This window comes from Melospiza georgiana, chromosome 8 (genome assembly GCF_028018845.1).
Source record: "Melospiza georgiana isolate bMelGeo1 chromosome 8, bMelGeo1.pri, whole genome shotgun sequence".
In the NCBI taxonomy this organism is placed as follows: domain Eukaryota; kingdom Metazoa; phylum Chordata; class Aves; order Passeriformes; family Passerellidae; genus Melospiza; species Melospiza georgiana.
In genome coordinates, this window is record NC_080437.1 from 5,968,317 (window position 1) to 5,989,230 (window position 20,914).

A 20,914-nucleotide genomic window follows, 5' to 3' on the forward strand; every position below is an offset into this window, starting at 1 on the left:
ACTTTTGGCTGAATTCAGAAGAGCTCAGGAAGAACCAGTTCAGCTGCTGACAACTATGGGGACATTGCTACAAATGGAGCTTTTCCTTTAGGTGATGGAGATTTTCCTTTTAGGTGTTGTCCCACTTGGAGCATCTTCATCACCCCCAGCCTTCATAGCTGCTTTTTAAATTCATTTTTTTAATATTTAAAATATACATTGGAATATAGCTGGGGCTGCCCCTGGATCCCTGGCAGTGTCCAAGGCCAGGCTGGAGCAGCCTGGGACAGTGGAAGGTGTCCCTGCCCATGGCAGGGGTGGCACTGGATGGGATTCAAGGTCCCTTCCCACTCAAACCATTCCATGATGCTGGTAATGGAGATTGTGGTGATATTTTATGGGCAGAAGAAGACTGAGATTTTGGATAATAATTTTGGATATTTTTGTAGTCATGCCATAGGACATCTCCAGCAAGTTGTGTTTCTGAGCTGCTCAGAAATGTCCCAAACCCAGAAATATTTCATGTTCTTACCCTTCTCTCGCATTTCAAACTTGGAGAGGATCCAAGGAAAATCTGTATCCTGATGTAGGTGTTGTCCCAACTTTGATCCATGTCCCGTGTTTGTGTAGCCTGGTTCCAGGAGTGCAGGGTAGGGAATAAACATGGGATTAAATATTGAAGGTTGGTGATTTAAAAAGGCTCTGTCCTGCACCCAGTGCAGAAATATTTCCAAATGCAGCTTTCTCAGGGAATAAGCAGCAAAGGCAAATCCCAGCTGGTTTTTTTAAGGATTTGCTTTTGCCTTTTCCAAGCCCATCAGAAGGAGGCTGTAGCTCCCTTAGAGCTTCCAGAAGACCTGAGGCAGATCCCTTCCCCAGAGCCAGATGTCCCTAATCATCCTCCCCTGCCCCTTTCCCTGCTCCTTAGTGCTCTCCTTCAGCCTCCTGGCCAAGTGGCTCCGTGTGGGATTGGAGGGAGGCACCACAGCAGGGTTTTCTCCTTGATTCACCTTCCCTTTCCCAATCCCTTTGTCTTTTTGGCCGTGCTGAGCACAGAGCTGGTGACTGAGGAGTCATTGTGGGGTGAGTCCTGCCCAGCCATGACAGCCTTGTCTCTGTGGGCAAGAATTTTCATTTGGAGCTTGCTCAGCTCAGCTCTCCCCTCATGCATAATTTTCCACCCTTCAGCACCAAATCCTGTTTGATTTGTGGGTTCTATGCACCAAATCCCAATTTATTTGTGGGTTCCACAGCACCAAGGCCTGTTTGATTTAGCACCAAACCCCCTTTGATTTGTGGGTTCTACTGCACCAAATCCTGTTGGATTTCTGCAGCAAATCCGGTTGGATTTGTGGGTTCTACAGCACCAAATACCATTGGATTTGTGGGTTCTAAAGCACCCAAACCCTGTTTGATTTGAGAGTTCTGCCACACCAAATCCTGTTGGATTTGTGGGTGCTACTGCACCAAATCCTGTTGGATTTCTGCGGCAAATCCTGTTGGATTTGTGGGTTCTAAAGCACCAAATCCCCTTTGATTTGTGGGTTCTAAAGCACCCAAACCCTGTTTGAATTTGTGGGTTCTACTGCACCAAATCCTGTTGGATTTGTGGGTGCTACTGCACCAAATCCCATTTGATTTGTGGGTTCCACAGCACCACATCCTGTTTGATTTAGCACCAAATCCCCTTTGATTTGTGGGCTCCACAGCACCAAATCCCATTGGATTTGTGGGTTTCTACTGCACCAAATCCCCTTTGGTTTGTGGGTTCTACAGCACCAGATCCTGTTGGATTTGTGGGTTCTACTGCACCAAATCCCATTTGATTTGTGGGTTCTACTGCCTCAAATCCCCTCTGATTTGTGGGTTCTACAGCACCAAATCCTGTTGGATTTGTGGGTTCTACTGCACCAAATCCTGTTGGATTTGTGGATTCTACAGCACCAGATCCTGTGGGATTTCTGGACCAAATCCCATTTGATTTGTGGGTTCTACAGCACCAAATTCTGTTGGATTTGTATGGTTCTACTGCATCAAATCCCCTTTGATTTGTGGGTTCTACAGTGTCCAGCAGCTCCTCTTTGGCTTTTACCAGCAGGTTTAATCTCATCACCCAGTTTGATCCGCTTTCCTCACCCTCACCTTCCCTTCTTTTCCAGAGCACGTTGGACAGCAGGAATCCCCCTGTACATCCCAGGATTCCTGGGTGCTTGGTGTCCTTAACCCTCCTGAGTTTCCCTGAGAGCCTTTATGAAGAGACCATGTCAAAATGCCTCTGGAATGCTCAGGGAAGCAATTCCAGCCCTTCCCAAGCTGAGTTTGGGGAACCAAGGGCCTCATTTCCTACCCCTACACTCAGCAAGAGTAGCAGTGACCCCTTTGATATATTCATACCCAATTTTTACTGATTTGTGTGATTCCAGACATCAGACCAGGCAGTGGGAAGTTCTCTTGAAGCCTCTGGCAGTCGTTTCCCCAGTTTCCCCAGCATTTTCCACCTCTATTTTTGCCTTTATCGCACAGTGAGGGGCATGTGCTGAAATAATCCTGTGAGAACCCTGAGTTCAGGTGTATCAAAGCCAATCCCTTATGCCAGGTATTCTCTGGAAGCGCTTCCTGACCCCTCTTTGGTTCCTTTTTCTCCTGGCTGGAAGCAGAATGGTCTCCTCAGGGGGGTCTGTTCCTGATCCAGCCTTGTTTTAAATCCTGGCATCCCAAATCCTGCCAAAACCATTTCTCTTGGGGAAGATTTTACTCTCAACTTTCTCCCTGGTGCTCCTCAGAAATCTCTGTTGGATCCCATGGGTTTGTCCCTGTTTTTCCCTCATCCAGGTACAATCAGCATTTTAAAGGATTGTCTTTTTCCTTCTCACACTTTTTTATTGTCCATTTCATGTCATTTTGGAGATATCTGGTTTATATTTCTTCCCAAATCCTCAGGGATGCAATGAGATGCTTTTAATGCCACCACTAACTTCTACTTTCCCTTTTCTCTGCTCTTTTTCATTTCCTTTCAAGTTTTCCTCATTTCTCTCTTAATTTCTTTTATATTTAAGGCTGACCATGGGGTGGATGTTGGGAATTTTCATTTTCATGGGGATTAAACTGGAGTATTTTTAACAGAAAAACAGTTCTTTGGGGAATTGTTATTTGGGATCAAGGCTGCTTTAAGGATGAGATAGTTTGGGGTAAAAAAAGGATCCAGCTGAGGTCACTCAGTTATTCTGACCTGGCAGTTTCCCACATGTGTTGTCCTCTTCAGTGAATTTTCCTGAGAATTTTCAGCTCAAAATAAGACCTTACAACTTTATATATAATCTTAATTTATGGATTTTCCAGCACTTGTGCCTGCCCTTGGTTCTGGTTCCTCTCCCCATCTTTGTGTGATTGATTTAAATGCAGCTTCCTTTAAATGCCAGTTCATTATTGCTGTTTTTCCTGTCTTTTTAAGGCAATGGAGTTTTCAAACCCTTCATTCCTCTGCAATATTTAGTTCTGAATACATTTTTCCACTCTGGTGAGCTGTCCTTGTTCTTTGTTGTAGAAATCTGTAGGACAAAATCTTGCTTTCTTTATGGAAGAGAAAGTGAGGAGAAGATACAATTGAAGCTCCAAATTAAAAGCAACTTCTCAAAACTCCCAGACCTCAGTAAATGAACTGGAGCTGCCTTCAGCTCTGTGCTATTAAAACTCGATTAAAATCAGCCTGTTCTGCTGGAATTCCCACCAGAATTTATACAGAGGCTCCATGTTTAATAAACCTTCCAGCTCCTCTCTGGTGAACACAAAACCCGAAGTTTTAAAGCTGTAAAAATGAACATTAAGGATGAAATTCTCCCTGGTCAAAATCACTGAGGCTCAATAGGCACCCACTTTATTATAAGAGAAGCATGGGAAGGAATAACTGGAAATAATGGAAAACCAGTTGGTTTTGGGATTGGTGCTGCTGCTCTGGCTGTGTCTCAGCTCAGTCTGATTTCACCCTTCATGTCAGAGATTTGCAGAGAGCAAATTCATCCTCAATAAAGGCCCCATTTAGTCAGTTGTGGATTATTTTGGATAATAATAATAATAATAATAATAATAATAATAATAACAACAACAACAATAATACAATTTATAATATAATAGTAATAATTATATATAATAATATAATATAAAATAATAACTACAATTATATTGTTATATGTAAAATATATAATTAATACCTACTAATATATAATAATTTACAAATTATTCATATAATTATTAATTATATTAATCTATAAATAAATAATTATATAAATAATTTTATATATTAATATATAATATATAGATTATCATTATATTATTATATATTGATAATTTATGAATAATAATAATTATAATAATTGCTATATTATTCATTAACATAATAAATTATTTGAATAATGCATACTGATATTATTATTACTGTTATTATTGTCATTACTATTACTATTATCATTATTATTTCCTAATAATTTTAGGATAGGATCCACAGACCAGCCAATGTGTGGAATTCCAGGGAGCTGCAAGCACATAAGTAAAGCTGCTGGAATCTGCTCCCTTGTTATCTTTACATATTTTTATATCTATATATTCATTTCTGTGCAGTTTTGGAGCCTGTCCAGCACACCCTGTGTCTCACAGGATGAGGATCTTGAGGCATAAGTAACTTACAATGCCCTGAATCAGGAGAAATAAGTGCTTGAAACATGGCCCTGGGGAGAGGTTAAATGTGCAACAAGAGGCAGAATTTAATGTTAGTGCAGAAATCACACAGGGGAGGATTTCAGGGGGCAGGGAGGATGAAATTCCTGTTTCCACAAGGGCTGGATCTGGGTACTGAAGCAACTGAAGGAGGTGTGATGTCCCCTCTTGTTTAATAAGAACTCCAAGCTCCTGGTATTGCGGGAGAAATTAATCCCGGTTCCCTGAGGCTGGAAAATCCCTGCCAGCCCCTGGAGTCCCAGCTGTGCCCAGTGCCCACCTTGTGCCCAGCCCAGAGCACTGAGTGCCACCTCCAGCCCTGCCTGGGACACCTGCAGGGCTGGGCACTGCAAAGCTCCCTGGGCAGCCCCTGCCAAGGCCTGAGCACCCTTTGCATGCAGAAATTGCTGCTGCTGTCCCAGCTGAGCCTCCCCTGGCCCAGCCTGAGGCCCTTTCCCCTTGTCCTGTCCCTGTTCCCTGGCAGCACAGCCCGACCCCCCCTGGCTGTCCCCTCCTGGCAGGGAGTTGTGCAGAGCCACAAGGGCCCCCTGAGCCTCCTTTGCTCCAGGCTCAGCCCCTTGCCAGCTCCCTCAGCCCCTCCTGGCTCTCCTGAGGTGCTCCCTGAGGTTGCTCTGCTCTGTGCCTGGACAGGCCGAGCTGCTTGGATTGCTGGAAAGGAGCTGGAAATTCTTTCCCTGTGGCTCAGGGCAGCAGATTCTCCTCAGTGTCCATCATCTCCCACCCTGAAATGGGGGCACACACAGAACCATCCCTGCCATGTGCTGGAGTTCAGGGGCAAGGCCCAGCTGGACTTTAGGGCTTGGAGCAGCCTGGGACAGTGGAAGGTGTCCCTGCCCATGGCAGGGGTGGCACTGGGTGGGATTTAAGGTCCCCTTCAATTCAAACCATCCTGAGATTCTGGAATCCCATCTGCCACAGTCTCTCCTACCTCTGCCTGCCCCAGCTTTACTTCAGTTTATCTTGGTTTATCTAAATTTCCATCAAGCTCTCCTGAGGTTCACCTCAGCCTGGTTTCCCTCTCAGGGCCACTTCTCCTTTGCTTGCTTCTTCCAACCTTCTCCTTCTCAACTCCAATCAATCAAATCCAGCTTTAATCCATATTTTATACCTCCACACTTGTTAAGTTCAGTCTTTCATGTCTGTTTTCCCTCAACAGCTGAGCTCACTGCTGGCTCTCAAAAAATAAGAGCTCCTGAACTGCAGCATTGGCTCGTAATTTTCTCTGAAATCCATGAGGAAATTTTCTAGGGAAGGCAGATTTTAGTGTGTTTTAACCACGTTCACTGCTCTCTTTGGGATGCAGCAGCAAATGCTGTGTGCATTATGGAAAGTGGCTGCTGGCTGGGGACTGCAGACATTTCAAAATAATTAATAAATGTTATTAGAGGAAGGAGAAAAGCTCCTCAATATTCCATTTTTAACATGATTTCTGAGCATTCCAGCCAAAACACCAACTACCACAGTCAATGTTCAGTTAACAGCGTTTCCACCTGAGTCAGAACCCTCTGCAATGATGGAATGATGCTTCTGCATATCAGGAAGGCATTTTTATTTGACACATGTATTAATCAAGAGCCAGAGGAGCGTTATGGCCCTGAACAACTCCTGTAAATGCACGGGGAATGTTTCTATTCCAGCTGTCCCTGGCAGCGTTTATTGAAACCCCACAAGTTTCCCTGATGGAATACACAGTGTTATTTCTTGTTGGTATTATGGATTTAATGGTTTGGAAAAGCAGCTCCTCATGAATCCCATTAACCACTCTGCCAGCCAGGGAAATCCAGCCTCACCTGCACTGCTCATGGTGGTGGTTTGAGGAGCAACCTTTGGGGGCTCGGGGTTTTTTCCCAAAGTTGGTGTGTGACCTCTGAAGGAAGAATTGGGGACCTCTCTTGCAGGTGGGATCTGCATGTATGAGTGGGAAGGACCCACAGGGATCATCCAGCCCAGCTCCTGGCCCTGCTCAGACACCCCAAAAATCCTATCCAGTGTCTGGGAGCATTGTCCAAGTGCTCCTGAATCTCTGGTGGATGTGATGTAGAAATAAAGGTGGGAACCTCCCTGTGCTGCTGTGGCACAGGGAGTGAGCCCAGCCCAGCATTTGGGGGAAATTCATCTCCCAGAGGAAACAAATCAGGCAAAAAGAGGAATTTCCAATTCTTTCTGTGCACCCTGGGGCTCTTTTCCCAGCCCTGGGAGTCGTGCATGACTGAAACCTCCTGCAACAAAAGTTGCCCTGATTTCTTTATATCCTTTTTTCTCTCTGCAGAGAAATTCTTGATTTTTTTTTTTGTTTTGCTCTTTTTGCCCATAAACAGCTGGATTTCAGCTGGATTCCAGCAAGCTTTGTGCTTTTTGCACTGCCATTGGCTCGCTTTAGTGGTTTAGTGGGGGATCTGGGTTCTTGGTTGGTTCCTGAGGTCTTCTCCAGCCTTAGTGATGCCTGATTCTATGATTTTAGGATTCCATCTGCCTCCCAGTTGCAGTTGGAGCAGCAGACAGGTGTTGATGGGAGTGCTCTCCTTGTCCCCCACTCTCCATGTGTTGCTTTGCCACAGGAAGGATTTTGCCACCCTTTAGTTTTGGTGGAGAAACACCTCCCAGAGCTCCCACCACGTGTGATCCAAGTGCTGCTGGATCCAGACCTGCTCCTGCCACCCTAGAAAGCTTCCCCATGTTGACTTCTGGCCTTCCCAAAAAGGCTCTGAAGTGACAGTAGTGCCACCTTGGGATGTCTGAACAGTGGTATTTCAGAATTGCCTTTTTTCCCCCCTTTCCCTGCTCCTCAGAACCTGCTGCTGCTGCTCTTTGTGCAGGTTGTGGTGATCCACAGCTCTCCAAGTGCAGGAGCAAAGAAAATCCCAGGGATCAGCTAATTTCAGGAAGAGATAGGTGCAGAGCTGGGAATAAAAAGCCAGTAGGCTAAAACACAACTGGATATCAAACCTGACACGATATTGAGGCTGCACAGGAGCAGAATTGAGTTAGAATTGGAGAATCCATCGGGTTGGAAAAGATCTCTAAGCTGGAAGTGTCCAAGGCCAGCTTGGACAGGGCTTGGAGCAGCCTGGGATAGTGGAAGGTGTCCCTGCCCTGGGGCTGGATGGAATTTAAGATCCTTCCAACCCAAACCAGTCTGGGAATCTGTGATGATCCTGTTATCCCAGATCTCCTTGGGTTTGGGATTTGTTTGATAGAGGAAGTCCCTAAAACGCCAGTTTTTCCCCAGGGCACACACAAACCCTGGGCAGTGAATTAATGCAGCCCATTTTGTGCTATTTAAGCACAGCAAAACCTTTACAAGCCAGGGATAACAGCCCAGGGATTTTACAGGATGGGACAGGTTTCTATCCGGTGTGGAAAACAGGGAATGCTCAGGAGAGAAAAATCTAAGCAGGGGTTATTTAATCATTGTGTAGGAAATGCTGCTCTTGGGAAATAAAGCATTGAAACACAAGGAATTACTGCAAAGTTCATTTAGCTAAGTAGCTCTTTTTAATCACACCAAGAGAAGATTTTGTGTTGTTGGGGTTTTGAGCTGCCTAATGTTCTCAGTGTGTGACCGTGTTCACAGGGGATTGAGGAAGAGATTAGGATCTGACTCCATGTTTCAGAAGGCTTGATGTATTATTTTATGATATATATGACATTAAAACTATACTAAAACAATAGAAGAAAGGATTTCATCAGAAGGCTGGCTAAGAATAGAATAGCAAAGAATGATAACAAAGGTTTGTGGCTAGGGCTGTCTGTCCGAGCCAGGTGACTGTGATTGGCCATTAATTACAAACATCCAACATGGGCCAATCAAAGATTCACCTGTTGCATTCCACAGCAGCAGATAATCAATGTTTACATTTTGTTCCTGAGGCTTCCAGCTTCTCAGGAGGAAAAATCCTAAAGAAAGGATTTTTCATAAAAGATGTCTGCGACACCAGTGTGTTGCCAAGCTCCTGTTTAACTGCTCTGTGTTCCTCAAAATATTGGGATTGCAGCTCAAAGCTGGAAGTTTAGCTTTGTTTGCAGATGGGAACAATGGATTAATTCTGTTTGGTGTTCAATTGCAGGTTGATACGGTCAACGTTTTGCAGGAAATTTGCAGCTGAGTGTGGGGCAAGGAGACAAAATCCTCATTCCTGCTGCTGAAATTGTGCTGGGTGAAAGTTTATTCCAGACTGGTTTGGGTTGGGAGCTCAAATCCCATCCTGTTCCACCTGACATGGTCAGGGACACCTTCCACTGTCCCAGGCTGTTCCAAATGTCCAACCTTGGGCACTGCCAGGGATCCAGGGGCAGCCACAGCTGCTCTGGGCACCCTGTGCCAGGGCCTGCCCACCCTGCCAGGGAAGGACTTCTCCCTCATATCTCATCTAAATCTGGTTTATGTGAGTACATCTTAGAAACTTGAGTGAGTTTTGATTTAAATTTAGAGAAGATCTGATTTATACAACAACATTTCAGGGCTGGAGAGAAAATAGAAGGTCAGGAACATGCCATGGCTTTCATGTTAGATTATTTTCCCTGCAGCCTCAGAAGGGTGTGTGGTTTTTCCCTGAAGGATGTGTGGTTTTTCCCTCCATCCCTTTTCCTCAATGTCTTTTTCCTGATAAAATGAAATCCCAGCTGGAGAAAGGGAGCCACAGCCCTGGAGCCTCTTAGACAAGGGACAAGAAATTGTCCCTGGGATGTACAAGTATCTCAGTGTTGTGATTATTTCCATTTTCTTCCTGTCATTTCTGTGGAGGGGATTGTGGGGTTCAGTTTCACCAGTTTTACAACTGCAGAATAATTCATTCCACTGCTTTATTTTAATTATTTATTCCAAAACTCCTTCATTTCTCTGCGTGTCCTGTTGCTCAGCAGAATAATTTTGCTCCTAACATCCTGTAAAAAGAGATCTTTCACATTGTTTTACATCCAGACAGCTGCAGTTTGGCTATTTTGGGATTTTAGGGACCATCACTTCAGAGCATATTTTAATTTTGTCCCATCCAAAGCCTAAGGGTTATAGAGGCTAAAAGGACACTTTTTAGTTGTCCTTTTAGTGCTGTTCTTCCTGTTCCCTTTTTTAATGGTCCCCCCACATCAACTTCTCCATTCATCAACACTATCCCTTCCAACTCAGGGCTGTGTTAAGATCCTTTCTTTAATTGGGAATATTAATTTTCCTTGGGATTGGAGCTCCTGTAGGCAAGGAGCTAGAACTGATTTGTGATCTCTTTTAAATGTGAATTTATTGCTTTTCTCATTCCCCTTTCCTGGCATGTCAGTGAGCCAATTTGTCCCAGGCTGAATCTCCACCTTCCAGGAGAGATTTGTGTTGTTTTCCCCTTTTCCTTCCCCAAATAACTTGAGACATTTTCCCTCACCCCATTCTCACAGTCAGTGAACTAAATGAGTTCTTTAATTTGAGACTTCTGACCTGCCTGAGATCCTTTTGGGCTTTCCATTAATCTCCCCTCACACCCATCACACTCCAAATAGGATTTGGGAGTATTTCTTGTGGCCTCCAGCTTGTTCTCCCTGAATTATTTCAGCTTTCAGTGTGCAGGACTGAAGAAGATTTCTGAAGTAGTTTGGGAGCTTGTACAAGGGTTAATTAAAAACCCGGGCAAACCTCTGTGTTGTAAGAATGTGAGAGGAGCAGAGCTGGGAGGAATAAGAGGTGACAGGGAAAGGTTATGTAAAATAAGAGCTTGAAAAGAGCAAACCAGGATGGGTAATTAGCAGGGGTTGTAGTACAAGTGGTTTGAAATTCCAAGGAAAAATACCTGATGTAATTGAACACTTCCTTAATTAATCCCTGCCAGCACTTCTCATTAAGGAGTTTGGAGGCTGCAGGAGAGGATGGAGAGATTTCAGGGAGACAGCAAAGATTGGGAATGACATTAGAGAAAGACAAACACCAGGGAAACATCAGGGCCTTCAGCTGATCAAATCACACAGGGTGAGGTTATTCCTGAATAATTCATGGGAGTTTTCTGTGGCATGTTGGGACAGAAGGTTGGATTACTCCAAGAGAAATCCTAGGATCCTCCACAGCACCTGCTCCAGCTGATTGTGGCTGATAGATGTTGTCAGATCTGTTTAATACTGTTAAATTCAACAGTTTCAGGTGCTTTTTTAATACTCTATTTAATTTATATGTAATACTCCAGGTGGTTTTGTTCAAGAGCAGAGTTTGGTAATTACAATTTCCCTCCACCTCTTTCCTTGGTCTTCTCTGATTTTCTCCAGGCAGGTGTTCCTAAGCAAACCTTACACATTTCCTTGGAATTTTCCTTGGAATTTTGGCCTTCCTGGAGCTAACTGGAGTAAAAGCTCTATTTTTTAAATACTCTAGTTAATTTATATTTATATGTAATACTCCAGATGGTTTTGGTAATAACAATTCCTCTCTCTGCTTCTTTTCTTGGTCTTCTCTGATCTTCTCTAGGCAGGTGTTGTTCTTAAGCAAACCTTACATATTTCCTTGGAATTTTGGTCTTCCTGGAGCTGACTGGAGGGAAAGCTCTATTTTTTAAAATAATCTATTTCATTTATATTTATATGTAATACTCCAGGTAGTTTTGGTAATAATTTCTCTCTCTGCTCCTTTCCTTGGTCTTCTCTGATCTTCTCCAGGCAGGTGTTGTTCCTAAGCAAACCTTACACACTTCCTTGGAATTTTTGGGCTTCCTGGAGATGACTGGAGGGAAAGCAGAGCTCCCACATCCTTCCTACTTCCTTTCCTCCTGACAAAACCTGCATTTATCATTTGGCACCTCTGAGACCAGGGATTGAACAGCAGTCCAAACACTCCAGGCATGGGACCTTGGACACTTCCAGGGATCCAGGGGCAGCCACAGCTTCTCTGGGAAATCCATTCCAGGGAGCAATTCCTTCCCAAAATCCCATCTAACCCCACCCCTTGGCAGTGGCAGGTTTTATTTTATATTTTACATTTATCCTCAGCCTAATTTAAATGACTCCTTCCCTACTACCACAACCTTCTGGGGGAATAATGGGAAAGGAACTCCTGGAAAATGGGATGTCAGGATGGAGCCATCCTTGTGCCAGTGCTGTTAGAAATTTGGGACAGAAACATGTGGGAATAAAGGAATTTATTCCTGCTCCAGCCCTTGGATGCATCCTCTGCATCACTCCATGCTGTATTCTGGAGCCTCCCTCATTATTCCCAGAGTGTTTGGTGGGATAAATTAATTCCATTCCTCCTGTTCAGTTAAATGTGCTTTTATCATCATTTCATACCTGAAAAAAAGAGGCATCAGAAACAGCTGGAAATGGCTGTGTTTCCCTAATTTCCACAATATTCCCTGCAAAACTTAGCCCAGGTGAGAGGAGGGTTAAATAGGAGTGGAAATTTGATGTTCTGTCTGCCAAAAAAAGCCCTGAGGACACAAAGTTGTGGCAGTTCCTTTGCCTGAGGGGAGATAAACAAACAATTTTTGGGACAAAAGAGCCCAAAAGGCAAAGTGAGCTGATGAATTCCAGCTTGGGGTGCAAAGGAATAATAATTTTCAGGTCTGGTGACGCTGCCAGCAGCACTTGGGCTGGGGATGATTCACCTGATGATCCTTGAAAAAACTTGGGAAGGCTTCAATGAGCACATAAAAACCTTGGGAAGATGCTTAAAGAATGCAGGGCCATGTGAATATTGCATTTCATTTGGGAAATAATGCCCCTGCTGGCTGCTCTGATTTCAAGGATTTTTTAATATTCAGGACTTCCCCGCCTATCTAATATTAAATATACCAGATTAAATAACATCAACAGTGTTTAGGTTGCTCTTCTGTAAATATTTAATTTAAAACTTTGCATTTCCCCCCTTATTTCACTGCCTTTGCATGTGAAGAAGGAGCTGATGATCTTCAGCCACTGGGTCCATGAGAAGAAATGAAGCAAACCAGCCCAAATTTTGTCCTTTGGCAGGCTGGGGGTGTGATGGAAATGTTGAAAATAAAGAGAATTAAGGCTTGGAGAGGTTCAATAATGAATAATCCCTGTTATTTAGAGATTTAGGGCTGTTCAACCTGGAGAAGGAAAGGCTCTGGACATGAGTGAACAGGCTGGGACATATCCCAGGATTTGGGCTGAACTCTGCCTCCCTCTGTTCCCCCCTTTCAACTGGGATATATTTTCATATGTTCCCAGGTAAGTAAATAGGAAGAAAAGTGTGGAAATAGCTCTTTTTGGAAAAGAAGTTCAAAACTGGTTATTGAGTTTTTAAATTTGCTTTAATCAGACGTGTTGATGGAGAGAAGGGTTTGATTCATTTACTGAAATCATTGATTTAGATAATTTCAGTCAGCTTCAATCACAAATTAGGGCTCGACCATTACAAGCATTTCAATTTAAACGTTAATGAAAACATCTCCACTTCCATCCAGTTCTCAACCAGGAAATCCTGACACTTTTACCTCAGCTCTTCTCTGTTTCTCCAGCAGCATTTCCTTTGTCTTCAGCCCTTGAACCACAGCAGAAATCTGTCAGAAATCAGAAAATACCATCAATCTCTTGCTCTTCTGTAAATATTTAACTTAAAACTTTGCATTCTCCCCCTCATTTCACTGCCTTTGCATGTGAGGAAAGGAAAAAGGAGCTGATGATCTTCAGCCACTGTGTCCATGAGAAGAAATGAAGCCAAATGAAGAAATTCCCATCAATCTGTAGCTTCAATGTGTAATTCAAATATTCTGCAGTGCCCGATCCCTTCACCTGGAGAGCTCCTACAGCTGCATCCCCATAGAAATCACAGGTTTGGGCATCCCTGCCCGCCCAAACTCCTGGGGGTTTTAGGATGAGCAGTGATTTTGTTGTGTGTCCAAAGATCAGAGCCCCAGCTATGGCATTTTGCTGGGAAAAAAATTGTAAAAGAGGCAATAAACTTAAATTGTAGCATCACAGCTCTGATTGCAGGATGATGTTTCAGATTATTGAGAAGGGAAACTCCTGTTGCAGACACATTTTCTTCCATCATTTTGTTTCTCATTTTCCTTTCTGGCTGTGCCTCCTGCAGTCAGGGAATGGGATATTTTATATTTTACTTCCAGCATAGGCTCTGTGGAGAGGGATGGGCAAGGAAATCTCTGTGTCTGTTCTAATTCCCAGTGGATGTTGAATTTGTGGGACACATCCCAAAGATATATTTTTCATCTCAGGGCACTCCTAAATAGATAGCTTTGAAATCTTTAAAGGCATCAAATCCCACATAATTCCTCCTGTTTCTTCAGCCTGACGGGGGGTTCCAGCACAACAGGAGATGCTGCTCATGCTGATTATAAGGGTCCTGCTGACATTTAAATCTCTACCCTGATTAGCCTTTAGAAAAGCAGCTGTTTGTCATTAAGACAAGAGAAATGAGAATATAAGGTGTGATTAGTGGTTTAATTAATACACAAGTGCATTGTCTGCACTTCAGCAACTTCCTGGGCTGCATGGACCTTGTGGGGGGCTGGTATGTGAATTTATTAAAATATGGAGGATATAACATAGAGGTTGTGTGTGTACATATACATATATATATACACACACATATTATAGATAAAAATATATTATATATATTATTTGTATATAATTTATATAATATATTCATAATTTAATATTATAAATTATATTATATTATGGTGTATCAATATTATACTTTATTATATTGATTATATTATATTATATTAATATTTATATAATATATAAATATTATGTACTATATAATATTATAAATATATATGGCTTAATTAATACACAAGTGCATTGTCTGCACTTCAGCAACTTCCTGGGCTGCATGGACCTTGTGGGGGGCTGGTATGTGAATTTATTAAAATATGGAGGATATAACATAGAGGTTGTGTGTGTACATATACATATATATATATACACACATATTATAGATAAAAATATATTATATATATTATTTGTATATAATTTATATAATATATTCATAATTTAATATTATAAATTATATTATATTATGGTGTATCAATATTATACTTTATTATATTGATTATATTATATTATATTAATATTTATATAATATATAAATATTATGTACTATATAATATTATAAATATATATGGCTTAATTAATACACAAGTGCATTGTCTGCACTTCAGCAACTTCCTGGGCTGCATGGACCTTGTGGGGGGCTGGTATGTGAATTTATTAAAATATGGAGGATATAACATAGAGGTTGTGTGTGTACATATACATATATATATATACACACATATTATAGATAAAAATATATTATATATATTATTTGTATATAATCTATATAATATATTCATATTTTAATATTATAAATTATATTATATTATGGTGTATCAATATTATACATTATTATATTAATTATATTATACTATATTAATATTTATATAATATATAAATATTAAATATTATATAATATTATAAATATATATGGTTTAATTAATACACAAGTGCATTGTCTGCACTTCAGCAACTTCCTGGGCTGCATGGACCTTGTAAGGGGCTAGTGTGTGAATTTATTAAAATATGTAGGATATAACATAGAGGTTGTGTGTGTACATGTACATATGCATATATATATATATATATATACATAATATATATACATTATATATATATGTTATATACACATTATATATTTTTATTTACATATAATATATTATTTATATATCATATTATATATTATATATTATTTATTGACATATATATTTTAATTTATTTTTATACATTATATATTTTTCATTATTCTGTTTTATTATTATATTTATTATTACATTTATTATTATATTATATATTTTATTATACATTATATATACATTACATATTTTATATATATGTATATGTATGTGCATATTATAGATAAAATATATAGTATATTAATAACTTAATATTATAAATTATATTATTCATTACTTATATTCATATAATATTATTATATTTATGATATTAGATTAATATTTATAATTTATACACAATATATATTTTTTATATAACATACATATCCTATATGTATATATAATTAATATATATTATATATAATATAGATATAATTTTAATATATTTTATATAAATATATGTAAATAAATATATATAACATACATCTCCTATAGGTAGAATATCCTAAATATATAGGATTTTATTAAAATATATAGGATATAATAATATGGCTGTAAAATGAGAGAGTAGCACCTCTCCACAATTCCTGACAGGGGATGTTGGGCTGTGCTGCCAGGGAACAGGGACACAGCAGGAATTTCTGCATGCAAAGGGTGCTCAGGCCTCGGCAGAGGCTGCCCAGGGAGCTTTGCAGTGCCCAGCCCTGGAATTGTTTCTTTGATTATAAAACTAAAAATTCTTCTCCAAGAGAAGGTTCAGTGTTGAAAAGCAGAAGAAGCTTTAAGGGCAGTTCTGCCGCGCAAGTCAAGAAGAAATCTTTGAGTTTGCACTTTGAAGGTTTTTCTATCTTGCAAATGCAGTTAGGGATAAAAACTGATTAAGGGGGAGGTTTGGGAGCTGAAGGAGCAGCAAATCAAAGCCCATTCATTTAATGGATTTTATCAGTGAGAGTATTTGTAAATATTTTGCTGAAAGTCTCTCTGCTTTGTGCTGTTTCCTGCAGTTAAATGGGGGCATGGGGATGGAATTTTTTGCATTCACTGTCTGAAAGAATAAAAAGAAATTAATACAAGTGCAGAGGTCTTGGGAATAGTTTTAATCAAATTGTTTCTCTAAGGAGAAGCCCTATTATAAACTGTATATACTCAAGCATTTATGGCTAATGCAAATTCTAAGCCACAGCTGAAAAGAAAACTCGGCCTTTTGGGGTTCTGCTCTCTGTGCACTGGTTTTCCCTTTTTTTTAACCATGGAATTTTGCCTTCGGAAGAATAGGATGTGGTGTTTGGTGAGTGACTCAGAAATCTTGGAATTCAGCAGGGATCCGAAAAGTAAAATTGGAAAAGAATGGCTCAAAACCTCCCCAGCTGGGAGGTGTTTCATTATCAGGCTGGTTCATAATCAGGGCTTGCGTCTGGAAGTTTCCTTGGGAGCAGGACGAAACCTCAATGGATTTTGCTGGATAATGCACTAAAAGTGTCCCAAAATCACTCAGGGTGTGATGAACTGACCCCAAATCCTTGCTCACCTTTGGCCTCCCTAGATTTCTCCTCCTCTCACAGCTGCTTCCAGGCCATCTTCCCAAAACCCCATATTCATCAGAACCTTCCCAATCCTCTCAGTGCATGCTTCATGTCCAGCACCTGAATTTCCTGGTTTGCAGTGCTCCCCATTCCCAATGACATCGTTTACCTCTGCAGTTCACAACAGGAATTTGGACATTTTTTTGCTAATCACGTTTTCCCCTTGTCTTGTTTTTTTTCCAGCTCTCGTAAATGTGAAACTTTGGGCTATTGATCGGCAATGTTTTCAAACAATAATGATGAGGACTGGCCTCATCAAGCATACTGAGTATATGGAATTTTTGAAAAGGTATGGCACTTGTTTATTTATCCAAAAATCCCATGAAATTGCCGTCCTCTCTTGCCTTTTTTTTTCTTTTTCTTGTGAATGAAGTATTTGATTTCTTTCCTTCTCATCTCTTTTGGTTTTAATGATGATGATTATTGTTATTATTATTCTGATGATTTTTATTTGCTGTTTGCCCATCCTCCTGAAAGGAGGGGGAGCTTTGCTGTGGGGGAGTTTCATTCCTGTTGTGAGTTATTCATTGGCAAAGAGTCCCAGAGCTGAGGGGTGAGAGACAAGCTTTCATATGAGTCATTCAAAGTGTGTCAGAAAAGACACATTTTTACAAAAAACACCCTTTCAAGGGAAAAATCTGGGGTTTAAGCTGGTTCAGATCCACTGGGGGTGTGTTCTTGTGCTTCTGGAAGTAAAATGGGAGCTTTTAGGAAAGCAGAGCTTTAGGTTGCTGTAAAATGCAGGTTGGATGAGTAACATAAACATAAAGACAGAAAAACAAATTTATCACTCATTCAACTTGATTTTCCCAAAGGTTCCTTCAGAGATTTAAGCTGGATAGGATCAATAATGAATAATCCTGATTATTTGGTGAGCTGGGGGTGTTCACCAGGAGAGGAGAAGGCTCCAGGGAGAGCTCAGAGCCTAAAGGGGCTCCAGGAGAGCTGGAGAGGGACTGGGGACAAGGGATGGAGGGACAGGACACAGGGAATGGCTTCAAAATGACAGAATGGAAATTTAGATGGGATATTGGGAATTAGGAATTGTTCCCTGGCAGGGTGGGCAGGCCCTGGCACAGAGTGCCCAGAGCAGCTGAGGCTGCCCCTGGATCCCTGGCAGTGCCCAAGGCCAGGCTGGACTTTGGGGCTGGAGCAGCCTGGGACAGTGGAAGGTGTCCCTGCCCATGGCAGGGGGGTGAACAATTTCAAGTTCTTTCCAATCCAAACCATCCCATGATTCTATGAAAAATTACTATATTTTTCCATATATTTTTTTACATGTATTTTACAGGGGGTGGCACTGGATGGGCCTTAAGGTCCTTTCCCACCCAAACCATTCCATGATTTCATGAAATCCAGTGCCACAGTGTAAGAAACAGACAGTTCCTTACAGAAAGACAGTGTTCCATGTCACCAGAATGATCCCAAAGGGAAGGAAATGTCAGGAATTGTAGGGAAGGGGAGGCCCAGGCTAATGTGAGGCCATCCCAGTGCTACTCAGACATTACTAAGCTGTTACTACACCAGGCTTGTCCCAGTTAGTATTGGAGAAGAAAGGGACTCAGGGAGATGATAACAACAGTAATATTATTAATATTAAATGTTAATAATGCCATCATTAATAAAATTATTTAATTACATAATTATTAAATTACATAATTTTAGATAATTATATTTTTACAATTCTATAATTATTAAACTATATAAATTTATAATTAGATTGTAAAATTATTAATAGAATTATTAGTTTATACAGTTAGATATTATTTAAAATGTATATTATATACCATGTATTATAATTTCCTATATATATAATATATATACACATATATATTATATGTGTATATATACATATATATGTGTATATAATACATATATATATATATAAAATACACATATATATGTATATATATGTGTGTGTATATATATATATTTATTTATTTATTTATATACATGCATATAAAAAATCTACGTGATTCATAGGATCTTTTAAGTTGGAAAATCCCTCTATGACTATTGAGTCCAGCCATTCTTTCAGCACTGCCAAGGCCACCACTGACCATGTCCCCAAGTGCCACATCCACATGGCTTTAAATCCCTGCAGTGATGGGGACTGGGCAGCTGTGACCCCCCCTTTCCAGGAGGAATTTTCCCCAGAATCCCATCTAAACCTCCCCTGGGCCAGGCTGAGGCTGTTCCTCTTGCTCTTGTTCCCTGGGAGCAGGGGGTGAGCACAGTGATCTCCAGAGGACCCAGGAAGGTGATCCCATGGGACTGATGCTCTGGGATGAGGGTGGCCGTAGAACAGGGAATTAATGCAAGTGGGATTTGATCTGGGAGCAGAGTCCTGCCCAAGCCAATCCTTGGCTGATCCCAGCCTCTCCTCGTGGGCTGGAATTCCACTGGGATGGAAATACTCCTGGGAAAAGAATGAAACTCAGGTACTTGGTGAGGTGAGGGATTCCCTGGAGAAGGCCAGGAGCTCCATGGGGATGTCCCACAGGTGGAAAAGCATGGCTGAGCTTTTTCCAGGTATCTCTGCTCATAATTATCAACAACCCAGATCAGGAGAGGAAACAGAACCTGCTGCTGTGGTTTAGGGGTTAAAATCCCATCCATGCCAGCATTAAAAAGCTTTTCAACAAACCTGGGAATGGGTGTGGGATCAGCTCTGGGGTGGGAGCTGCTGGAGCAGGCGCCATGCTCACATTAAGCTTTGAAGCTCTGAGCTTTAATAGAGATTTTCCAGAAGGTTGTCAAGATTAATTTGGATTCAGGTCCTGCAGAGCCTGCCCAGCTTTAATTTTAAAGCAAATGATGTGAGGAGGAAATCAAGGAGTGTTTCCTCACTCCGTGGCTGTGCTGCTTGAACACAACCTGTGGCTCATTAGAAAGGCCTAAGGCAATGAAATAAATATTTATTTTATGAAATATTACAGTTCCAATTCAGGAAAAGTATTTCTTCCATTTGGAGCAGCTGTAAGAAGGTCCTTAAAAAATGTTACTTCCCATTGGGTCTTCCACTTGTGCTCTGGGCATCTTTAGCTGTCTCAAGCTCAGTTTCAATCCCATATGGAACATGAAATACTCATTTTTAGATCCTATTTGCTACATTAAGTGTTCATTTTAAAATCTCATTTGCTACACTAAATGCTCATTTTTAAAGACGCTTTCCTTCAAAATGTTTCTAATGAACACCAGGATAAATCCTGAATAGAAGGAGCTTGTTGATTGTTGACTTTATTCTTTGCTTTTGGGGGATTTGGGAATATTTTTCTTTTTTTGTATTAATGCATGAATGCCAAAACTCTTGTTAAGAAATAAATTGAATAAAACATAAAGGTTTGAATGGTGGCTGCCCACAGAAAAGTAAGTGGGGTCAGAGAGGATTTTTTCCTGCTGATATTAATCTAAAAAGTCCCTCTCTAATTGTGCCATTATCACAATAACAGAATTATCACTTCTCCAACAACAGATTTTCACATGGGAGCAAAGCACAGCAGAAATTAAACTTCTGGGGGTGAAGTGAGGCTGTTCATTTGGTTATTTTGTTTTAATCTTATTTATCCTGCTGAAAATAAGTACTGCTGGATTTCCAGGGCTCTCTGGGAATATCACCCCAATGGCATCGTGGATTTGTTGGAGTTTTCCCCAGCAGGAACATCCCACTGGCACAGGGCAGCTGCTGCTCCTTAGGGCCACCCTTAGGTGTCAATCCTTTGTTCTGAAAGCCAGGAGAAAACCATAAAACCAGGAAAATCCATTTCCTGGCTGAGAAATCCAGGAGTGCCTTCCCAACCTGTCCTGGGCTGGAGTGCTGAATCCCACCTTGCTCCAAGGAGTTGTGCACTAAGAAAAGTTGGAATAACTCCCCTGACTGATCTATAGCAACTCTTCTGGAGCAAGCAGCGAGTGAATGTCCTTTTTCTGAGGAATATAATTTTTCTGAGGAACCAATCCATGCCCCCCTTCCCAAAATCAGCAGATGATCCTTGATGGAATCAAAAGCACTGCCCTAATTCC

The 20,914-nt window shown here is 41.0% G+C and overlaps 1 protein-coding gene across 2 annotated transcripts in view; it reads left to right on the plus strand.

The window, feature by feature from the left end:
• Nucleotides 1-20,914, plus strand: part of PRKG1 (protein kinase cGMP-dependent 1) — a 352,826-nt gene that overhangs the window by 196,699 nt on the left and 135,213 nt on the right. For both annotated transcript variants that reach the window (XM_058029350.1, XM_058029351.1), the window contains exon 4: nucleotides 17,075-17,180. In XM_058029350.1, coding sequence (XP_057885333.1) covers nucleotides 17,075-17,180 — 106 coding nt within the window. The remainder of the gene's footprint in view (nucleotides 1-17,074; nucleotides 17,181-20,914) is intronic.